The sequence below is a fragment of the Nyctibius grandis genome, chromosome 6 (assembly GCF_013368605.1).
Source record: "Nyctibius grandis isolate bNycGra1 chromosome 6, bNycGra1.pri, whole genome shotgun sequence".
NCBI classification, from domain to species: Eukaryota; Metazoa; Chordata; class Aves; order Nyctibiiformes; family Nyctibiidae; genus Nyctibius; species Nyctibius grandis.
In genome coordinates, this window is record NC_090663.1 from 42487919 (window position 1) to 42504962 (window position 17044).

The following is a 17044-nucleotide window of genomic DNA, read 5'->3' on the forward strand; positions in this document are numbered from 1 at the left end:
AGGATGGAGGTATATGATCTCTGTAGATGCAGTTTTGATCTCTGGCAAAAACTGTCAAAGATAATTTCTAAGCCTGTGAAGAGGTTTGGACGGAACCTCTTAGATCACCAAGCTGAAAGTAAACAATGAAGTTTTGTGTGTATGTCATAGGATAATAAATCTAAATGAGATATAAGCATAGCAAGGTGTATATCTTCTTACAACTCTCTGGGCTGAGAGCTTGTGTCAGGGAGTTCATATAAAATAAGTATACAACTAAATTGAGAGGATGTGTAAACGTAGGTACTGAGTGGCTTGGAACAAAGATAAAATTGCATGACAACATGCAGTTTCTGGAGTTAAGTTTTATTCAGGCACTTCTGAATTTGTTTTTATGTTTCTATATTATTTTTTTGTAATGAGCAGCAGTCTACTCATACAATAACATGACTGGAGTTTACTTTGTTTCCATTTCAATCAATCTCTCTGTAGTAACAGTACCTTTTAGATATGATTTCACTGTCTCTGTCCCTAGGGTCACTGAAGCAATCATACAATGTTTCTTCAGGGGTATTAAAATATTTATAACAAAACTAAAAAGAACAGTGTTTGAAATTCAATGAATGTGCTTTTCACAGGATGAGTACCTATAAATTTTAAAAAGAAAGCAGTAACCGAAATCTTGATCTTATTAAAAAAGCTAGGATTTGGGTAACGTTTTCAGTGGAAACAGGATTTCAACCAGCCATCACCAGCATGAGCGCTGTTCTGTATATATACCATTTCAGAACATGCTCTGAAATCTCTACTTCTTTACATCGATCTGTGCAACAGATTTTATCAAAAAATCTTTCCATAAGGTTGATTATTTGCTTACCTTGATAATTTATGATTCGGGATAGCCATTAATGGCAACGAAAAGCTTATAAAACCTGGCCAAGAGGGTTTTACCAGCCATGGTGTTGGTACAAGCAATTAACCCCTACAAAGGTTAAAGATTTGTTTTGTTCACATAATTATCTACTTTAGCTAGTCTTTCTCAATGTGAACTCAGTATCGATTGGAGAACTTTTATCTTCATGACTTTGTAGATGAATTCCACTATCACTTCCACTTTGTTTTGGGTTTATGGGTTTGGCTTCTTACAGTGAAAATTGAACTGATCAGAGAAAGTAATTTTCACTACCAATGCAATACAGCGTACTAAAGAACAAACTGTGGTACCTCTTTAAGATGCTGTACTGCTATTTCATAAACCTTTGGCTGGTCACGTAGCAGAATGTTACTTCAAAGGAGAAAGATCCCTTTGAATCTCAGGAGACTGAGTTCTGAATGTAATTCCTGGAGTGAAAGGCTCCTTAAGCATTTCTTGTAGGTCTCTAGAGCAAAGAGGGAAGATTGTAATAGCAGAGAAAATTATCTAAAGAAATAATTTAGTCCTTCACCTGTGTTAAAAAAAAAGCACAATTTCATTCCATTATAACAAGAATTTATAAGCTAACACCTCCTATTGCTAGACACTAATAACTTGTGCAAGGTTAACCTTTTGCATTTTACTGCCCCTACAGCAGAAAGTGTATTATTGCCCAGATCATATTTTTGTGTTTTGCTTCACTGATATCAGTGATAACAGCTTCCAAGGATAACTCATAGCTACCAGTGATTTAACGTGAAGTTTTGCATTTTAGTTATTTTTACATGAAACAAAGGAAATTTCTCTATTTTTCCCCCTGTCTTGTTGGTGTTATGATATGCATATGGGCATAACATTGTGGCCACTGGCTCTTTAGTTGAAAGTGACTGAAAGAGGAAATATAAAGTTCTTTCTTTTCTAAAATATGTTTTTAAAATGAAATCAGCATTTGATTCACTTTTTCTGAGATACTCAACTAAACAGATTAATGTTTTTAAAAAAGAATCACTTCCATAAACAAGCAGGCAATTCTCTAAGAAGGAAGCTCTCGTGACTCCCAGCAGCCATCATCTAACAGACTTCTTCTGCTCTTATTCTATGCCCAAGGCAGATTTTTTTGGAGGCTGATAATCTCTGGGTTTTCCCCTCTTTGTTATACCAATACTTTGTATTAACTCAGTACGGATTTTTAAACAAGCTTCTTAAGCAATGCAAGGCTACGGAGAGTTTCATCCCTACTACAGATCAGAAAATAGAAAGATTTTAAATAGGAATTGTAATGCTTATAGTAAGGCTAATCTTTTTCATCCATTTGGTGGTAATCACAGAACAGGAAGATTCCCGAATCTGTGTGGAGCTCAGTCTTAAAAACAGTAACTACAGTTCAGTAATGTGACTATTATCAAAGATTTAGCCCTCCATTAAATTACTATGCATGTATTACAGTGAGATATGTATTACATTTATTAGATATTTTTTAGTTCAGAAATTCTAGGAGAAGGCTCAAAAATAAGGCCTCAGACTTACCTGTTTTTGTCAAACTCATAGAATATAAGCTAGGAGGCTGGTTTTACCTTTAAAATACTTATAGAATATAGTAAACTGAGAATTCAAAGGCTGTTCTGAGAACACACAGAGAGACTTCTTTCTTATATCTTGCTCCTGCTTTAGAAAAATTGAGTATAACTCTTTAGCTTGAAAATAAATTAAGATCAGACATAGCATTTTAGTTGGGAATTCATAGCCCTGAAGTGAATCTACATTTCCAAGTAATTTTCCAAGTAATTATTCGTAAATGAGTGCCTGGGGTTGAACCAGATGTTGTCTCATTAGCTTTAAGGCTGTAATGTGGAGAGAAAAAAAAAAGAAAACAATAAAGGAGCAACAATGAAAAATAAATAGGAGTGTGTACAGTATGTACGGAACAGTATTTACTTGTATTGACTATTTTCTCTGCAATAGATGGAACAGAATTTCCATTATATAAAGCAACTGACACACAGAAAAGTCTACTGTAACATTCAAGGGTATATATTTATTATAGACTTTGCTATCACTTTCTGTATTTTGTCAGCTGATTTTCTAGTAAGTGTGTTTTTGGGAAAAGTTGGAAAGGAAGACAGCTATTATATGCATGAATACATTTTCACATCAGTGTCCCTTTTAAACTAGTCTGAGGTTAAGTAAAAGTTAAAATGGTTCATAACTTACAAACTGTCAGGTGGAGCTGAAGTGTTGAGTATTAAATAAAGAAAATTATAGAAAGTAAATACCCAAAGTATTAAACAGAATACTTCTATTCTTTGGTCCACTTTGGTTTACATTCCTGCATCTTTCTGATAATTATTTTTAGTGGTATAAATTCTCCAGTTTTTCAAATGACTGCTGAAAGACTCATCTACCTAGGGACAATCAGGAAAATTAATCAGAATTGAATTTTAAACTGGATTAATTAAACTACATTAAATCCCTGTGTAAATATACCTCCTCAGAATTAAAATTGCTTTTATTTAATATTCTTTGTAAGTGAGTTAAAGTAAATCACATTAAGATCTCTTTAATACTGCATTAGAATATCCATCCCACAACTTCAAAGTAATAAAACTACCTCACCTAAAATTCAAACATTTGTTGTTTTGGATTGCTTTTCCTGATGAGGTCCACATGGACAAGCCAACCCTCTAACAATTTTTACTACCATTTACAACCCTTTTCATTCTGAACTTATTTGATTTCCGTAACTAAAATCTGTATTTTTATTAGGCTTTTTCTTTTATCGCCTAATATAAGAGATCTTACATTAAAAAAGAACTAGAAAATGTCTTCCATTTTCCCCTTATTTACTCTTTAAGGTTTAATTTTAAGCAGATTGTGGACGAGCTTATTCAGCTTTCAAAAATAGCTGTAATTTCTTATTCTCAGAGTCAATGTTTTTCTGTGGTAAGCAGCTACAAAAATGGTAGTGTGCTGAAATTTTTTTGGCTCAGTAATGTGTTTAGATCCATCAGCATTTCTGAAGCCTTCAAATCTTCGGTCTATTTGGATTCAACATTTAAAGGCTGACTTATCTTCCACATTTAACCATGTAACATCTTCATATTCTTTCCACAGCATAAAATGAAAAGGTAATTTTTTACTGATGAATGTGTCTGCTAGTCATCTCAGGTTAGCAGCAGAGTAGTAGTGTAGCATGCTTACATATTTACGGAAGCTGGGTGTGCCAGCATAACTACCAGCCCTGAAGGCAAGTGGAGTTCAATGCCTCCTACAAGCAGATTGCTATACTCTTGAGGCTCATGGCTAAAAAAAAAGAAAATGTGTGGACTTTGGAGAACACGTGTTGCAAAGCATGTAATTTAATGTGTTTCTTATTAATGGAGGTAAGCACCCTAGTTTGTTCTGAATGACGAATTCCCTTGTAAGTAGACCTAAAATATGTCTAAATACAGTAACAAAATGACAAATATGTTGTCCATTGGTTCATTGCAAAATGGATTTGCCAGTGAGATTCTGTGGCAGCCATGGATAATGACTCGCTTTTATCTAAACTCAGATTTTAAAAGCAAAACCAAGCAAAGCCTATAGTATTTCATTCTAACTTTTTGCATCATGATTGACAGTGGAAAAAGCAACCATGTGACTTCTTAACTGTGGAGTAGTGATGATGGGAGAGAGGGAGAGACATGCTTCACAAAGCATGCAGCTGTCTGCACTTCAGATGCAGTGCTTTAGATCAATCACATAGTCTCAAGAGTGACAGGAACGTGGAGTAAGCTTGCACTTCTGGAAGCATAACTGCTTGTTCTTCACAAACATCATGTTAGTGCTCTGTCACTCACTTTGACCAGATCATGAACTTATTATCAGATCAAAATCACAGAATCACAGAATCACAGAATCAATCAGGTTGGAAGAGACCTCAGGGATCATCGAGTCCAACCGCTGCCCTGACACCACCATGGCAACTAGACCATGGCTCTAAGTGCCATGTCCAGTCTTTTCTTAAACACATTCAGAGATGGTGACTCCACCACCTCCCTGGGCAGCCCATTCCAATGTCTAATAACCCTTTCTGAAAAGAAATTCTTCCTAATGGCCAACCTGAACCTCCTCTGCCGAAGCTTGAGGCTATGTCCTCTTGTCCTATCGCTAGTTGCCTGGGAGAAGAGGCAAACTCCCACTTCACTACAACCTCCCTACAGGTAGTTGTAGACTGCAATAAGGTCACGTCTGAGCCTCCTCTTCTCCAGTCTAAACAACCCCAGCTCCCTCAGCCGTTCCTCGTAGGTCAGACCCTCCAGAACCTTCACCAGCTTGGTCGCCCTCCTCTGGACTTGCTCCAACACCTCAACATCTTTCTTGAAGTGCGGGGCCCAGAACTGGACACAGTATTCAAGGTGCGGCCTCACCAGTGCTGAGTAGAGAGGGACGACCACTTCCCTAGACCTGCTGGCTACACTATTCCTAATAGAGGCCAGGATGCCATTGGCCTTCTTGGCCACCTGGGCACACTGCTGGCTCATGTTTAGCCAGCTGTCGATCAGCACCCCCAGGTCTCTTTCTGCCGGGCCGCTTTCTAGCCACTCTTCCGCCAGCCTGTAGAACTGCATGGGGTTGTTGTGGCCGAAGTAAAATGGTAATTTAAATAAGGACAGAAACAGACAAAAGCAGTCAGAAATGTATTTGTTACTTCTCTGTGGTTTCTTTTTTGCAATTGAGTATCAGTTAAGTTCAGACTTACCACTGGTTTTGTTTTTCCCTCTTTTACTGCAGTTTATTATGCTGACATACATCTTTATGTTGGCCTGGCTTGGCGTTACAGCTTTCACTTCTCTGCCTGTTTACATGTACTTCAATCTGTGGACCATTTGCCGAAATGCCACTGTAGTGGATGGAGCTAATCTCTGCTTGGATCTTCGCCAGTATGGTATGTGAATGAAGAGAACTAAATATAAAGCAAAATTTCGCAAAAGAAAACATCACATTGCTTTGCTTCCGTGTATTTGAAATGAACTGTTTCAGTGTTTCTCAAACAATTGTTAAGCATCTCTTTGTATCTTTTACCCACTAGTCAAGGCAGTATATTAGAGATGCACTGCATTTCCAGCTGTGATAAAATTAAATCAACGTTGTCCATCCTCCCAGAGTACTGAAAATTTGGCCTGGGGCTTCTGTTTAGTCTCTTCTTTTGGAATTGCTGGAACTTGCCTAAAAGGCTTAATTAGTCATTCATCTGGAGAATGACTCTTTAATCTTGTAGTAGGACACTCATTTGGAGATGTGAGATCCTAGGTTACCACCTGCCTCTGCGGACCCTAGAGGTGAATCAGGACAGGACAAGATTCATTGCTTGCAAAAGTTTTGATGAAGAGCCACAATACAAATAATAACACTTTAAGAGGCTGGTGGAGGGAGAGAGCAGGGCTAAAGCCTGAACTGTGGAGGTTAGAATAAAGTGGGGATATAAACACACATGTGTTTTGGGGGATGAGAAATTTGGACAAAAGGGGGTTTGGAATCTTAAAAAGTCTGAGAATTCTTGTGTTGGTGATGACAATGCAATTCCTTTCTGCCTCAAGACTGATTTGAATCTAGTTGTTCTAGCCTTGATCGTTTCTCAGCCCACAGAGCATTGGGTAATCATGCTCTTGACAGGCAGTTCCTTGAGTCTTTGTTTTGTTGCCTTGGCCTAATATAAAACCTCAGCATATTTTTAATTGGTATTTTGAGATTTTTAAAATGCTATATTGCTTGGGAAAGAAACAGTTTGGCTCATATTAAACATTTCACTTAACCTGAAAAAAAATATTTCACATTATGGTTTTCACAAAGGGGAAAAAACAAATCTTTTTTTAATTTATTGATTTTTTTTTTTCCCCCAGCAATTATCTGTGCAGATCTCATCAAGAGTATTCTTTCTTCTTTCTATGACCTTTTATTTTGCTAATATTCATGCCTATTTTTTATTATTAATTCTATTTAAAATGTGCATAGAACACTAACATATAAAATGTATATTCTGTGAATGTACCTGTTTCCTGTAAATTCAGTGTAAAAACTGCTGGTTGCTAATAGGAAAAATAGTACCTTTTTTCGTGATAACCAAGTTACAGCAGTTTTCTTCAAGCTAGTCTTTGATTTAGTGTCTGGACATTAGCTATAGGAAACAGTACAGCAGATTCTAGTTACTCTTGCTGATAGAGAAACTATTATTACAATAAAGTATACGTTTTGGTAATGTTTTTTTACAACTTGTGAAAGAAGCTTAGTACCAGATCAACATATCTGAAAACAAAATACAGCACATTTCTCCACAAGAGGGTAGAGAATATTTGTGAAAAACATGGTAAGTGTATATACTGGTTGCAAATAATTTTCTGATGTTTTGATTGTTGTGCTGATCAAATCTGCAATGAAGATATTTTCAAAAATGGCTGAAAAATTATTATCTGCATGTTTCTTACTAGGGTTTTTACTAAATAGGTGACGTGTTAGTTTTGTGATGGCTGAAATTATCATAGAATCATAGAATGGTTTGGGTTGGAAGGGACCTTAAAGATCATCTAGTTCCAGCCGCCGCTGCGACAGGCTGGGACACTTTCCACTTGACCAGGTTGCCCAAAGCCTCATCCAACCTGGCCTTGAACAATTCCAGGGAGGGGGCAGCCACAACTTCTCTGGGCAACCTGTTCCAGTGTCTCACCACCCTCACAGTAAAGAATTTCTTCCTAATATCTAAATCTACCCTCTTGCAGTTTAAAAGTTACCCCTCGTCCTGTCACTACATGCCCTTGTAAAAAGTCCCTCTTCCGCTTTCCTATAGGTCCCCTTCAGGTACTGGAAGGCTGCTAAAAGGTCTCCCCGGAGCCTTCTCTCCTCCAGGCTGAACAACCCCAACTCTCTCAGCCTGTCCTCGTACGGGAGGCCCTGATTATCAACAACAAACTGATTTTGTTGTTAAAAAATTTCTGCAAAGCAACTAAGAATTTGTATTTCGTAGCTTTTCTGGCTCATATGAAGTAAACTGCTATGTACTAGGAATACTAAACGCTGTGAATGTTTGTTCTGCTCCAGGTATTGTAACTATTGGAGAGGAAAAGAAGGTTTGCACCACATCAGAAAGTTTCATCAAGATGTGTGACTCTAATGAGGTGAATAAATGTGACAATATTTTTGGCAAATCCATAATATATGTTATAGTAGGAAGTAACTGATAGCTATAGAGATGAAATAAAATCCCAGTGGAAAATATAGTCAGCAAGTACTTTTCCTAGTCTTTTACCATGTACCAAATTTAGTCAGTGCAATTTCTCCAGCCGTTTGTTTTCTAAATACACTTGTATTTTATTTTTTTTAAGAATTCCATTGTCATGTATATTTTTAATGAGGTGTTTTTGAAAGCTAATGCACCTGCTGCACAGTGAATAGGTCTGTATGATGAATCATTGAAGATCTTATGATTACTGTTGTGACAGGAGAGTAAAGATTTCAAATGGATTTGACCAAATCTTGTAGTGTGTTAGGATAATAACTCCTAGTGCATTTTTCTTTGCAGTTTTTCCCTTAGGCAAAGGCCACCTACTTCAGTGCAGCTGAGGTTTTGGTTTTGTTTTTAAACGATCAGGGATAAAGATAGGACGAACAAAATTACATTTCTCTAAAACAAAAAGGGAGGCTAAAATCTTGATCCCTCTGAAGTCAGAGGGTGCTTTGCTAAATGTTTCACTGGGTCTTGCTATGTTTGAATGAATCTTCTTAGAGTGAAGGTACACAATCTGCCTTTATACCAAAACCATCTAAGAAAATGCAAGCCTTACTGTGCAGTCAACAGTCAGTGGCTGCTCTGTAAACCAGATCACTGAAATTAAAAACAAATGTAAGCATTTAGTTTGGGGTGGGATGAGGAAGGTGCTTAACTTGAGTTATTTAAGTAACCTGGTTTATATTATATCACCATGAACAAATTTTATTGGCAAATTTGGGAGGGAAGTAAATCAATATACAAAGATGGAAAGCTACAGCTAATGAAGGGAAATGGGGTTTTCTTAGGCTGTCTCTTCCACTAGAGAAACCTTCACAAACATTTGTAGATATAGTAAGGTAGTATTGTAACTGCAAAAAAAAAAAAGTTCTGGACTGTTTATTTTTAAATAATTTCAGGTTTTTAAATATTTTATCGTTTAAAGACAATGTTTAAAAATAGAATTATGCTTTATCCCTGATATGAGTATTGTAACAAAACAGGCACAATGTCATATAGTGATGTCAATCTTTTGGAAAAAGTAACAGTATTCATTAATTTTGTAGAAAGGTGCCACCAGGAATGTAGTTATTTGCTCTACGTTATTCAGACTTTTTGTTCAGTTTCTTTTTAGTGTACCACCATGAAAGCCCCTTTCTTTGTCCCCCTTTGCAGCTAAACATGACATTTCACCTGTTCATTGTGGCACTTGCTGGAGCTGGAGCAGCAGTCATTGCTATGGTAAGCTACACAACACTGTATTCCATTGTCTTCTGAATTGCTAATAATTCTGGTTGTTACTTAGTATCAGTTGCTCAATTTCCAAACTATCACTTAACGCTATTACTAAAACATAATTCTGTAATTCCATAGTGTCTTTTATCTTTTTAAAAAATATATTGATGGATTCCCTTTGAAGTAGAATATCATTATTAATTTTTTGAATAAAAAAACACCTTTGAGTATGTGTTAAGAATTTTTACTATTCTCTTACTGTGTTTAGACAAGTGTCTGAATTCACATGTCTGTCTCATGACCATAGTAATATCCTTTTATGGTCTATGCCTTTCTGGTTATTCACAGGCTTGCCATGATGCTATTTTAGGAGCAGACTCTTTTTGTCAGTTCTGTGTATATATGTAAATGTGTCAATTTTTCCCTCAGGACTAATTTTTGCTTTTTTTTAATAATGAAGATTACTTTGCATTTGATGACATTTTGCCAATGAGAATGTTCCACTGAGGAAAAAGTGTATGAGCTAGTGCCCTGCTCTTCTGCCTTTTGTCTGCTGTGTCTGCTTAAACATAAAGGTATTTTTAGAATGGGGATTCTGCACCAGTGTGTGTTTGTATGATACTCACTGGAATAGGAAATGAAAAATGACTGTTACTTGGTACTGATGCATTCCATAAGAAAAAAGTTAGTGATGGTGATTGCTATTACTACTGCTACTAGTAATTTTTCATTGAATCCCAGGGCCATAAATTTTTAATTCTCTTTAGAATTACATTTATAAAAAAGGACAATCAGAGAATATGCAATGAAGCTAGTATTCCTGTTGCATTAGTGATTTTTTTTGTTCTTCTCTGCCCTTTTTTCAGTATTACATGACAAAACAGCAGAGACAGCTAAATGAAAAATATATATTTTCAATGTAATTTTTGTTTCAAAACGACAAATAATAAGTATGAGAATAGAATATAATTTATATTAATTTAACTGATTTTCCAAACAGAGACTTTTCTGCTTCCAGCTGAAAAAATGGTGAGCAAATAGCAATTATTATAATATATACATTTCTGTTAGGAAAGTAGATCCAAGAGACCAATAGTTCTCCAGTGCATTCTGTATTCAAGTGTATTCAGTAGTAGTTATCAAATGCTAATTTGTTCAGATAACAATTCTGCATTTCAAAGAAGAGTTTTGAATCAGAATAGCCACAAGAAGATTTTCAGTGGAAACAAACACATCTTCAGTGGAAGCAAATTAAGTAGGTACATTGAGCCACATAGTTTAAATGCATGATACTTTCAATGAAGTTTAAAAAAAACCCTTCAAAGCTCAGAGTGCCATATCAAAAATGCCATAGATGTGTTACAGCAAGCACTAATCCACTACGAATTCACTTTGTTGCCTCATATTTATTCACATATTTATGAAGGGTTACCCATACCCAAGTATGCTTTTTATTGGATTCTGTAACTGCAGGCATGATAACACTGTTTCAACAGAAATGTAGGTTAAGGATCTAAGTACTTGTTAACTATGTAGTGTCCAAATGCTGGTAAAGGTATGCTTTATGAAATGTTTACAACTGTGTTGTCTATATTTCAGTTTTGTAACTAAATTGTTTGTTTTTATCCTACCGCTGTGATGTTGGGTTCCTGGTGAAGACTAGCACATTCCACTCTTTGATGGTGGTAATTTTTAAAACCGGCATACCAGACCACATTTATAAGTTGAGCAATGTGCCTTACACTTGACACTGTAGCCGAAAGACAAGGGACAGGACATGAGGGAAAGTTCAGAATTTTGTGCTTGGACAAGCAGATATTAACAGGTTCTTTTTCTTTAAGAGAAGTTTGCTTTCCCAAGGAAGAAGTAATTTGGGGGGATGGGGGTGTGAATTTTGTGTCCTAAATGTCTCATATAGAAAGAAGAAAGCATCTTTTTTTCCCCAGATCCTGCATTCAAATTAGTAGAAGGTGGTAAAGTATCAGCAACGGGCTAGGGTGAGGAACAAAAGTGTGTAGAAAACATTGAAGTCACTGGAGAACCAATGCCCTTCCCTATACGTCCTGTTGCAAGAATAATCACAAATATGATTTAATGAAGTTACTCTTCATATATATCCACAACAGCAGCAGATCTTCATGTTTGTGAAATTTAACAAGACTTCTTCACATAAAAATGAGATTAAAATACCAGTCCTTTACAAAAGAGAAAGCTTATGAACTCATTGCACTTTTAAAACATCTCTTGCAAACAGTTACTTTAAACTAGAATAGTCCATATGACTAAAGTAGTAAGTATTTTGTATTAATTACCAGTCAGTAATAGTAGTGCATCATCAATGAGAATGCTGAATAACTGAATAGGTAAAATCTGCTCTTTTAAATGACATTTTAAGTCATGACATTGATATACTCCGTTATATCCCCACTTCTGGATTTGTGGACATTTGCAAGAGCCAGATTATTTAATATGTGCAGATTTCTTTAACTCTTTTAGTGTCAATATATGTCATGAAATTCACCAAAGAAATCAGCTTGTTCATAAGTATTAAGACCATCTGTCATCAGGATACTTTTCATTAATCTGTATTTTAAAAGTATATTTTAGAAAAATATAGTCATTTATTGCAAAAAACACAAAAAAAATTGTTAATACTTGCAAAACCATTTGGTCACAAGTCATAATTTTCCCATATCTACTACTTTAATCTTTCTCTTGGTCTCAGATTTGTATATGAATGTTAGAATTTTTTCACAATTCACTAGCTGCCTCTTTAGTCTCCAAAGAATGATGCTGTTTTGAGGTTCAAAAAGAGAATTGGCCTATGAGTCAGGAGTGATGTATAGAAAAACCCATGTATTTTTTAGAGTATATGTCAGGGAAAGCTTTATTTTGCAGGGAAGGAAAATGCCAAATAGTTTGTTCTGAAAATTTATCATTCTTAGACTTCAGCCCAAGATGAAAAAAAACCTGATATAATTATTTATGTTTTTTGTGAGTCTTGAGCACAGAAAAAATAGCCAGGATTTTGAATCATACTTAATTTGGACTATGTATGATTCTGAACATTACTGTTCTTTCTTATGCTGAATGGATAATAAATGGATACAGAAATGATTGTTGAAATAATACATGTTAGTTTTACTGTTTTCAGTGTTGTGTTAGATAGAAACAGAAGACATGAAGTTGTTTAAGTGTAAACTCTGACATCCCAAAGGGTTGATTGTAAGGCTAGTAAGCATCCTGCCTGTGGTGTTCTCCCAAAATCACTCCAGGAAAACTGAATTATGAGATACACAGTTTCCTTTCTCAAAAGTTACTGTGTGAGCAGTACTCTTCTGCCTGAAGTTTCACATAAATTATGTTCTGTAAGATGGAGATGCAATCAATTCTTCTGAAACAAGGACAAGGGAAATGTATAAGTGGTCTAGTTCCTCTCCCCCAGTATAATTGTGCTCTTCTGCAGGATATTAAACACATGTAAGGGGAGGAAAAAAGTTATTTACACTTCTGCCCTGCTGAGATAATGACATGTCCCAAGAGGAAAGGAAAAACAAAACAAAACCAAACCCCTTCTTAGCCTAGATGAAATTCTACAGTTTTGAAAGATTGAAGCATATTTTCACCTTATGAAGAAACCGAAGCAGGACTGTTTCATAGAGTATGGAAAGACCGTGCACTGTCTTGCATATGTCTGCAATTGAAAACATCCTGAGGCAGAGTGTGGAAGCTGCCCCGCTTCAATTTGAACAAGCCTTGACAGAGCCCCACTGGCTTCAGGCTATTCAGATCATGGAAATGTGAAATGCAATTAGACAGCCACTTAGAGATGACCTCCTTAGTGTGACAATGGTATCTAGGAACTTGGTGTTAAACAAAAAAACAAAGGTGGTGGGACTGTTAAATGTATATGCCATTATATAACATGGACATGTATTTGAGATTGTATTCATTACATAAGCTAAAGTAGTTGTTTCCAGGAAAGTCATCCTACTTATAGTGAATGTGAACTCCAAGAGTTTTCAACAGTTATTCCAGAAGTTTGGTTCTGCAATTTTTTAAGGAAGGGATGTGTAAACAATGGGAGTTTAATGAAGGTCAGGCTGTGGCCAACATACCTTCAGAATAGTTTGTCTTTTTTTTTAGTAGAAGAAAAATGCCAAGTGACACTGCAAGACATTAGGTTTAAATTTAGCTCTTACTGGGCCATTGCCAAATATTTTGTGAGGATAAGAAATGTGCCTATATTATCCCATTTTCATCACGTATTATTCAGTTGCAGGGTTTTCTGGCAGGTGTGTTTTAAAAGATCGTGAAGATGTGAGTACACTGCTCAGATACCCCTCACTTCTAGGATTCTCATGTCACAATCTGTTTGAGGTTCAGATTGTATTGTTTAATTGAAATCTTACCCTCAAAGGACAAGCACTGCTGTTTTCATTGGATCAAATTGTAATTTTCTGAGACGACAGAATTATTAGGAATACCAGCCTGTTTCTTTTGATTTTTCTCAAGAGTTTTACTGAGGAGGAAATTTATGGCATTTCATTCAACAGAATGTGGATTCAGCATTAGTGTCTCTTATTTGATCTAGAAATGCCTGATCCAGAGACTACTCGTGGTGAAAACTTCTGGAACAGCTGAGTTAGATACAAGGCATTTCTTTTTTCTGTATGCTAAATTATGACCAGAGAGTCCCAGAGTAACACAGTACACGCTGCCACCTCCAGCACTTCCACTATCATCAGAGGTTGTGCTGCCAGTGTTGTACTATAGATGTTAGGAAACTCCTAAAGATCTGTAGAAATTTCATAATCGTAGAATTTTCAGAATGCTTTCCTGTCTTAATTATCCAGATTAAGAAATGTACATTAGCCTGCACTAATCAGCAACAGTTGCCAACAAACATTTGTGGAAAAAGCCAACACTGGCATTTCCAAAAAAAGAAAGAACATACTAAATTGGTTTTGTTCATTTAGTATGAATCTAAGATACTTACATATCTACAACAGTCCAATATGAACAGGGGAATTTGCGTAATCTCAAGGTGTTTTTAAGATTACTCTATTCCATTTTCCACTAATTGAATCCTAGTTTAGTTTATCAATTTCTTAGGGAGGGGTGGAATCTTTTTGATATCAGAAAACTATCTGTGACCTCTGAGGCAGTTGATTAACATAAATATAAGAGATGCTCTCATCAGAAAGTGTCTGAAAGCCTGCTATGGGAGGAATAAATGTCCAGAGAGTCCTAGAATAAACCGGTTGAATACTGTTACTGAACATTTTTATTTTCTGGCTGAATACAGAGCCAACAGAGCACGTCCTCAGGTGAGAGGGGGACAAGTTTTGAGAAGGTCGGAGGTTCTTTGCAAGCAGATCCAGCAGAGTGAAGGTGTGACGTTTGAGGTCCACCTTCGAAAGGTAAACTTTCCTGAAAGGCCCAGACTTGGGAAGCTGAAGTGGACAGGAGAGCAGTTTGTTGCTTTAACAGGCAGCCAAAGTAGACTTTACACTGTAGATGGCCACAAACGTGAAGACTAAGGAAAATAACTCCAAAAGCGACTGAATGTAGATAGCGTGTGACTGCCCCTGAAGGTGGAGTTTTGAATAAAGTATTTTTGGCAACAGTTCCTTGGAGGCCTCAGCTTCATTCCTTGTATTGGTGTTGTGTTAAAATTTATCACTCATTTGATCATTCACTGCCACTATTCAAAAGATTGGACATGTACAGATTGTTAAACTCAGTCACTGGCAGCCATACCATGTGATTTTTATAAAGTTCTAAGCTCCATCTCAAATGCAATTAGGGTGTTTTACATCCTTTATTTATAATGGAAAACATTTGCAGTACGTAATTTTTCTACTGGTAAGATACCTTTCACTGACTTTCAGATTAAATTTATTCAAAGCCATGTGAAAAACATTTATTCACGTGACAATATTGCCAATATCCTTCAAATGGTGTTTAATCCTCAGGTGTATTCATAGACATTCTGTCCTCCCCATTTGCTAACCTAAATAGACCAAGTTCTTTGGGAGTATGTCATTATAGCTCATCCAGTGACCCGTGTTGGCTGCAAGTGAGTCAGGTCCAACCTCCAATACTCACCAGCAAGTTGTATCATAATCACAGGCTGTGGGGTTTTTTCCCCTTCTTTTCAGATAATTTTTTATTTTGTTTTTGGATGGAATACTTGGAAAGCTCTTAATGTTGTTTTCATAAAAAAAATGTATTTTTACATATTCAAAAGCTTACATGGAACACGAACATTGTTTCTGCTCCATTCAAGATGTATACAGAAGTTGTCTTTTAAAAATCATAGAAATCTCTTTTTTAGTTTTCTATGCTTTTTAAAGAATTACATAAATAAATTGTGGTATAAGTAATATAACAGTGAAATACAATTAGTAAATTAAATGGTGACAGGTGTGTGCCCTTTTAAGACCTCAAGTTTATTTGTAACTATATTTTGTCACATTTTGCCTAGCTGAACATATTTTTCAATTTTTGACAAATTTTTCCCAAATAAGCTGGTTTTGACAAAATAGCTAGAGTTGTAAATGAAAGAAAGAAATCATGGCTAACTGGAAAGCTAATGCTAACTTTAACAAGACAGAAAAAGCAAATCTGTCTGTAATTTTATTAGATATGTAATCGTAAGACTACAGATGTGTCTCCAGCATATTTTTATCTTAAGCAACTACTTTAACAAATAGTGATTCAATGGGGAAAAGTCTGCAAGAAATAACCAGAAGGCATTTTTTCCATGTAGAATTGCAGACTAGCTGAAATAGTAAAGCCAGAATGATGTGTTGATTTCTCAGTTCTTTTAATTTTTTATAGCTATTTCTACCAACTGCTAGTCATGGTAACGGTAACAGCTGTGAGCTGAGTAATGTGAGGATTAATGAAGCTCAAGCTTGAACTTCACATTGTATTGCTGTACTGCTTCTTGACAATGCTTAGTTCCTTCTGATGAAAACCCAGTCTCTGTCTCATAGCTTTCAAGTTTAAACTTGCTCTATTCTGACTAGCTTTGCTGGTTCCTAACTCCATGTTGACTCTCTTACAGGTCCACTATCTCATGGTCTTGTCTGCCAACTGGGCCTATGTGAAAGATGCTTGCAGAATGCAAAAGTATGAGGATATTAAATCAAAGGAAGAACAAGAGCTTCATGATATTCATTCTACTCGATCTAAAGAGCGGCTCAATGCTTACACATAAAGAAACCTTGTCTTACTTTCTAACACGTGAATGCTTTGTTCTTTAACTGAAGGCCATCCAACCATTTTAAAAAAAATTGAAAGTGCTTCTCACAAAAGATAGTTTGGGTGACTTATATATCACCCATGTACAATTCTTGGTTGTCTAGCACTTGGTTTCTTAATTAGTTCTTACTTTGCGTGACCATTCTCTACCACAAAGCTCCTAAATAGCCTTTCCTGAATCCTTTTAAGCTAATTAGTTCTGCTAGATCAAGGATACTAAACTATTGTCAAATACAAATATGTGTTTGATTTTTTTAATCACTTTGTATGTGTTATGCATAACACCTTTTGCATTGTTTCTTATATGTTTTTGGAAAATAAAGTAGCTTTTTATACTTTTTAGTTTTGAGTTCAATAACTACTTTAACTACAGGTATACTTCAAAGGGACCATTGTACACGATG

At 36.0% G+C, this 17044-nt stretch overlaps 1 protein-coding gene across 1 annotated transcript in view; it reads left to right on the top strand.

The window, feature by feature from the left end:
* Positions 1-16596, top strand: part of GPM6A (glycoprotein M6A) — a 29393-nt gene extending 12797 nt beyond the window's left edge. Inside the window, exons 2-5 of the mRNA XM_068403262.1 lie at positions 5666-5819; positions 7967-8043; positions 9309-9374; positions 16444-16596. Coding sequence (XP_068259363.1) covers positions 5666-5819; positions 7967-8043; positions 9309-9374; positions 16444-16596 — 450 coding nt within the window. The remainder of the gene's footprint in view (positions 1-5665; positions 5820-7966; positions 8044-9308; positions 9375-16443) is intronic.
* The last annotated feature ends 448 nt before the right edge of the window (positions 16597-17044 follow it).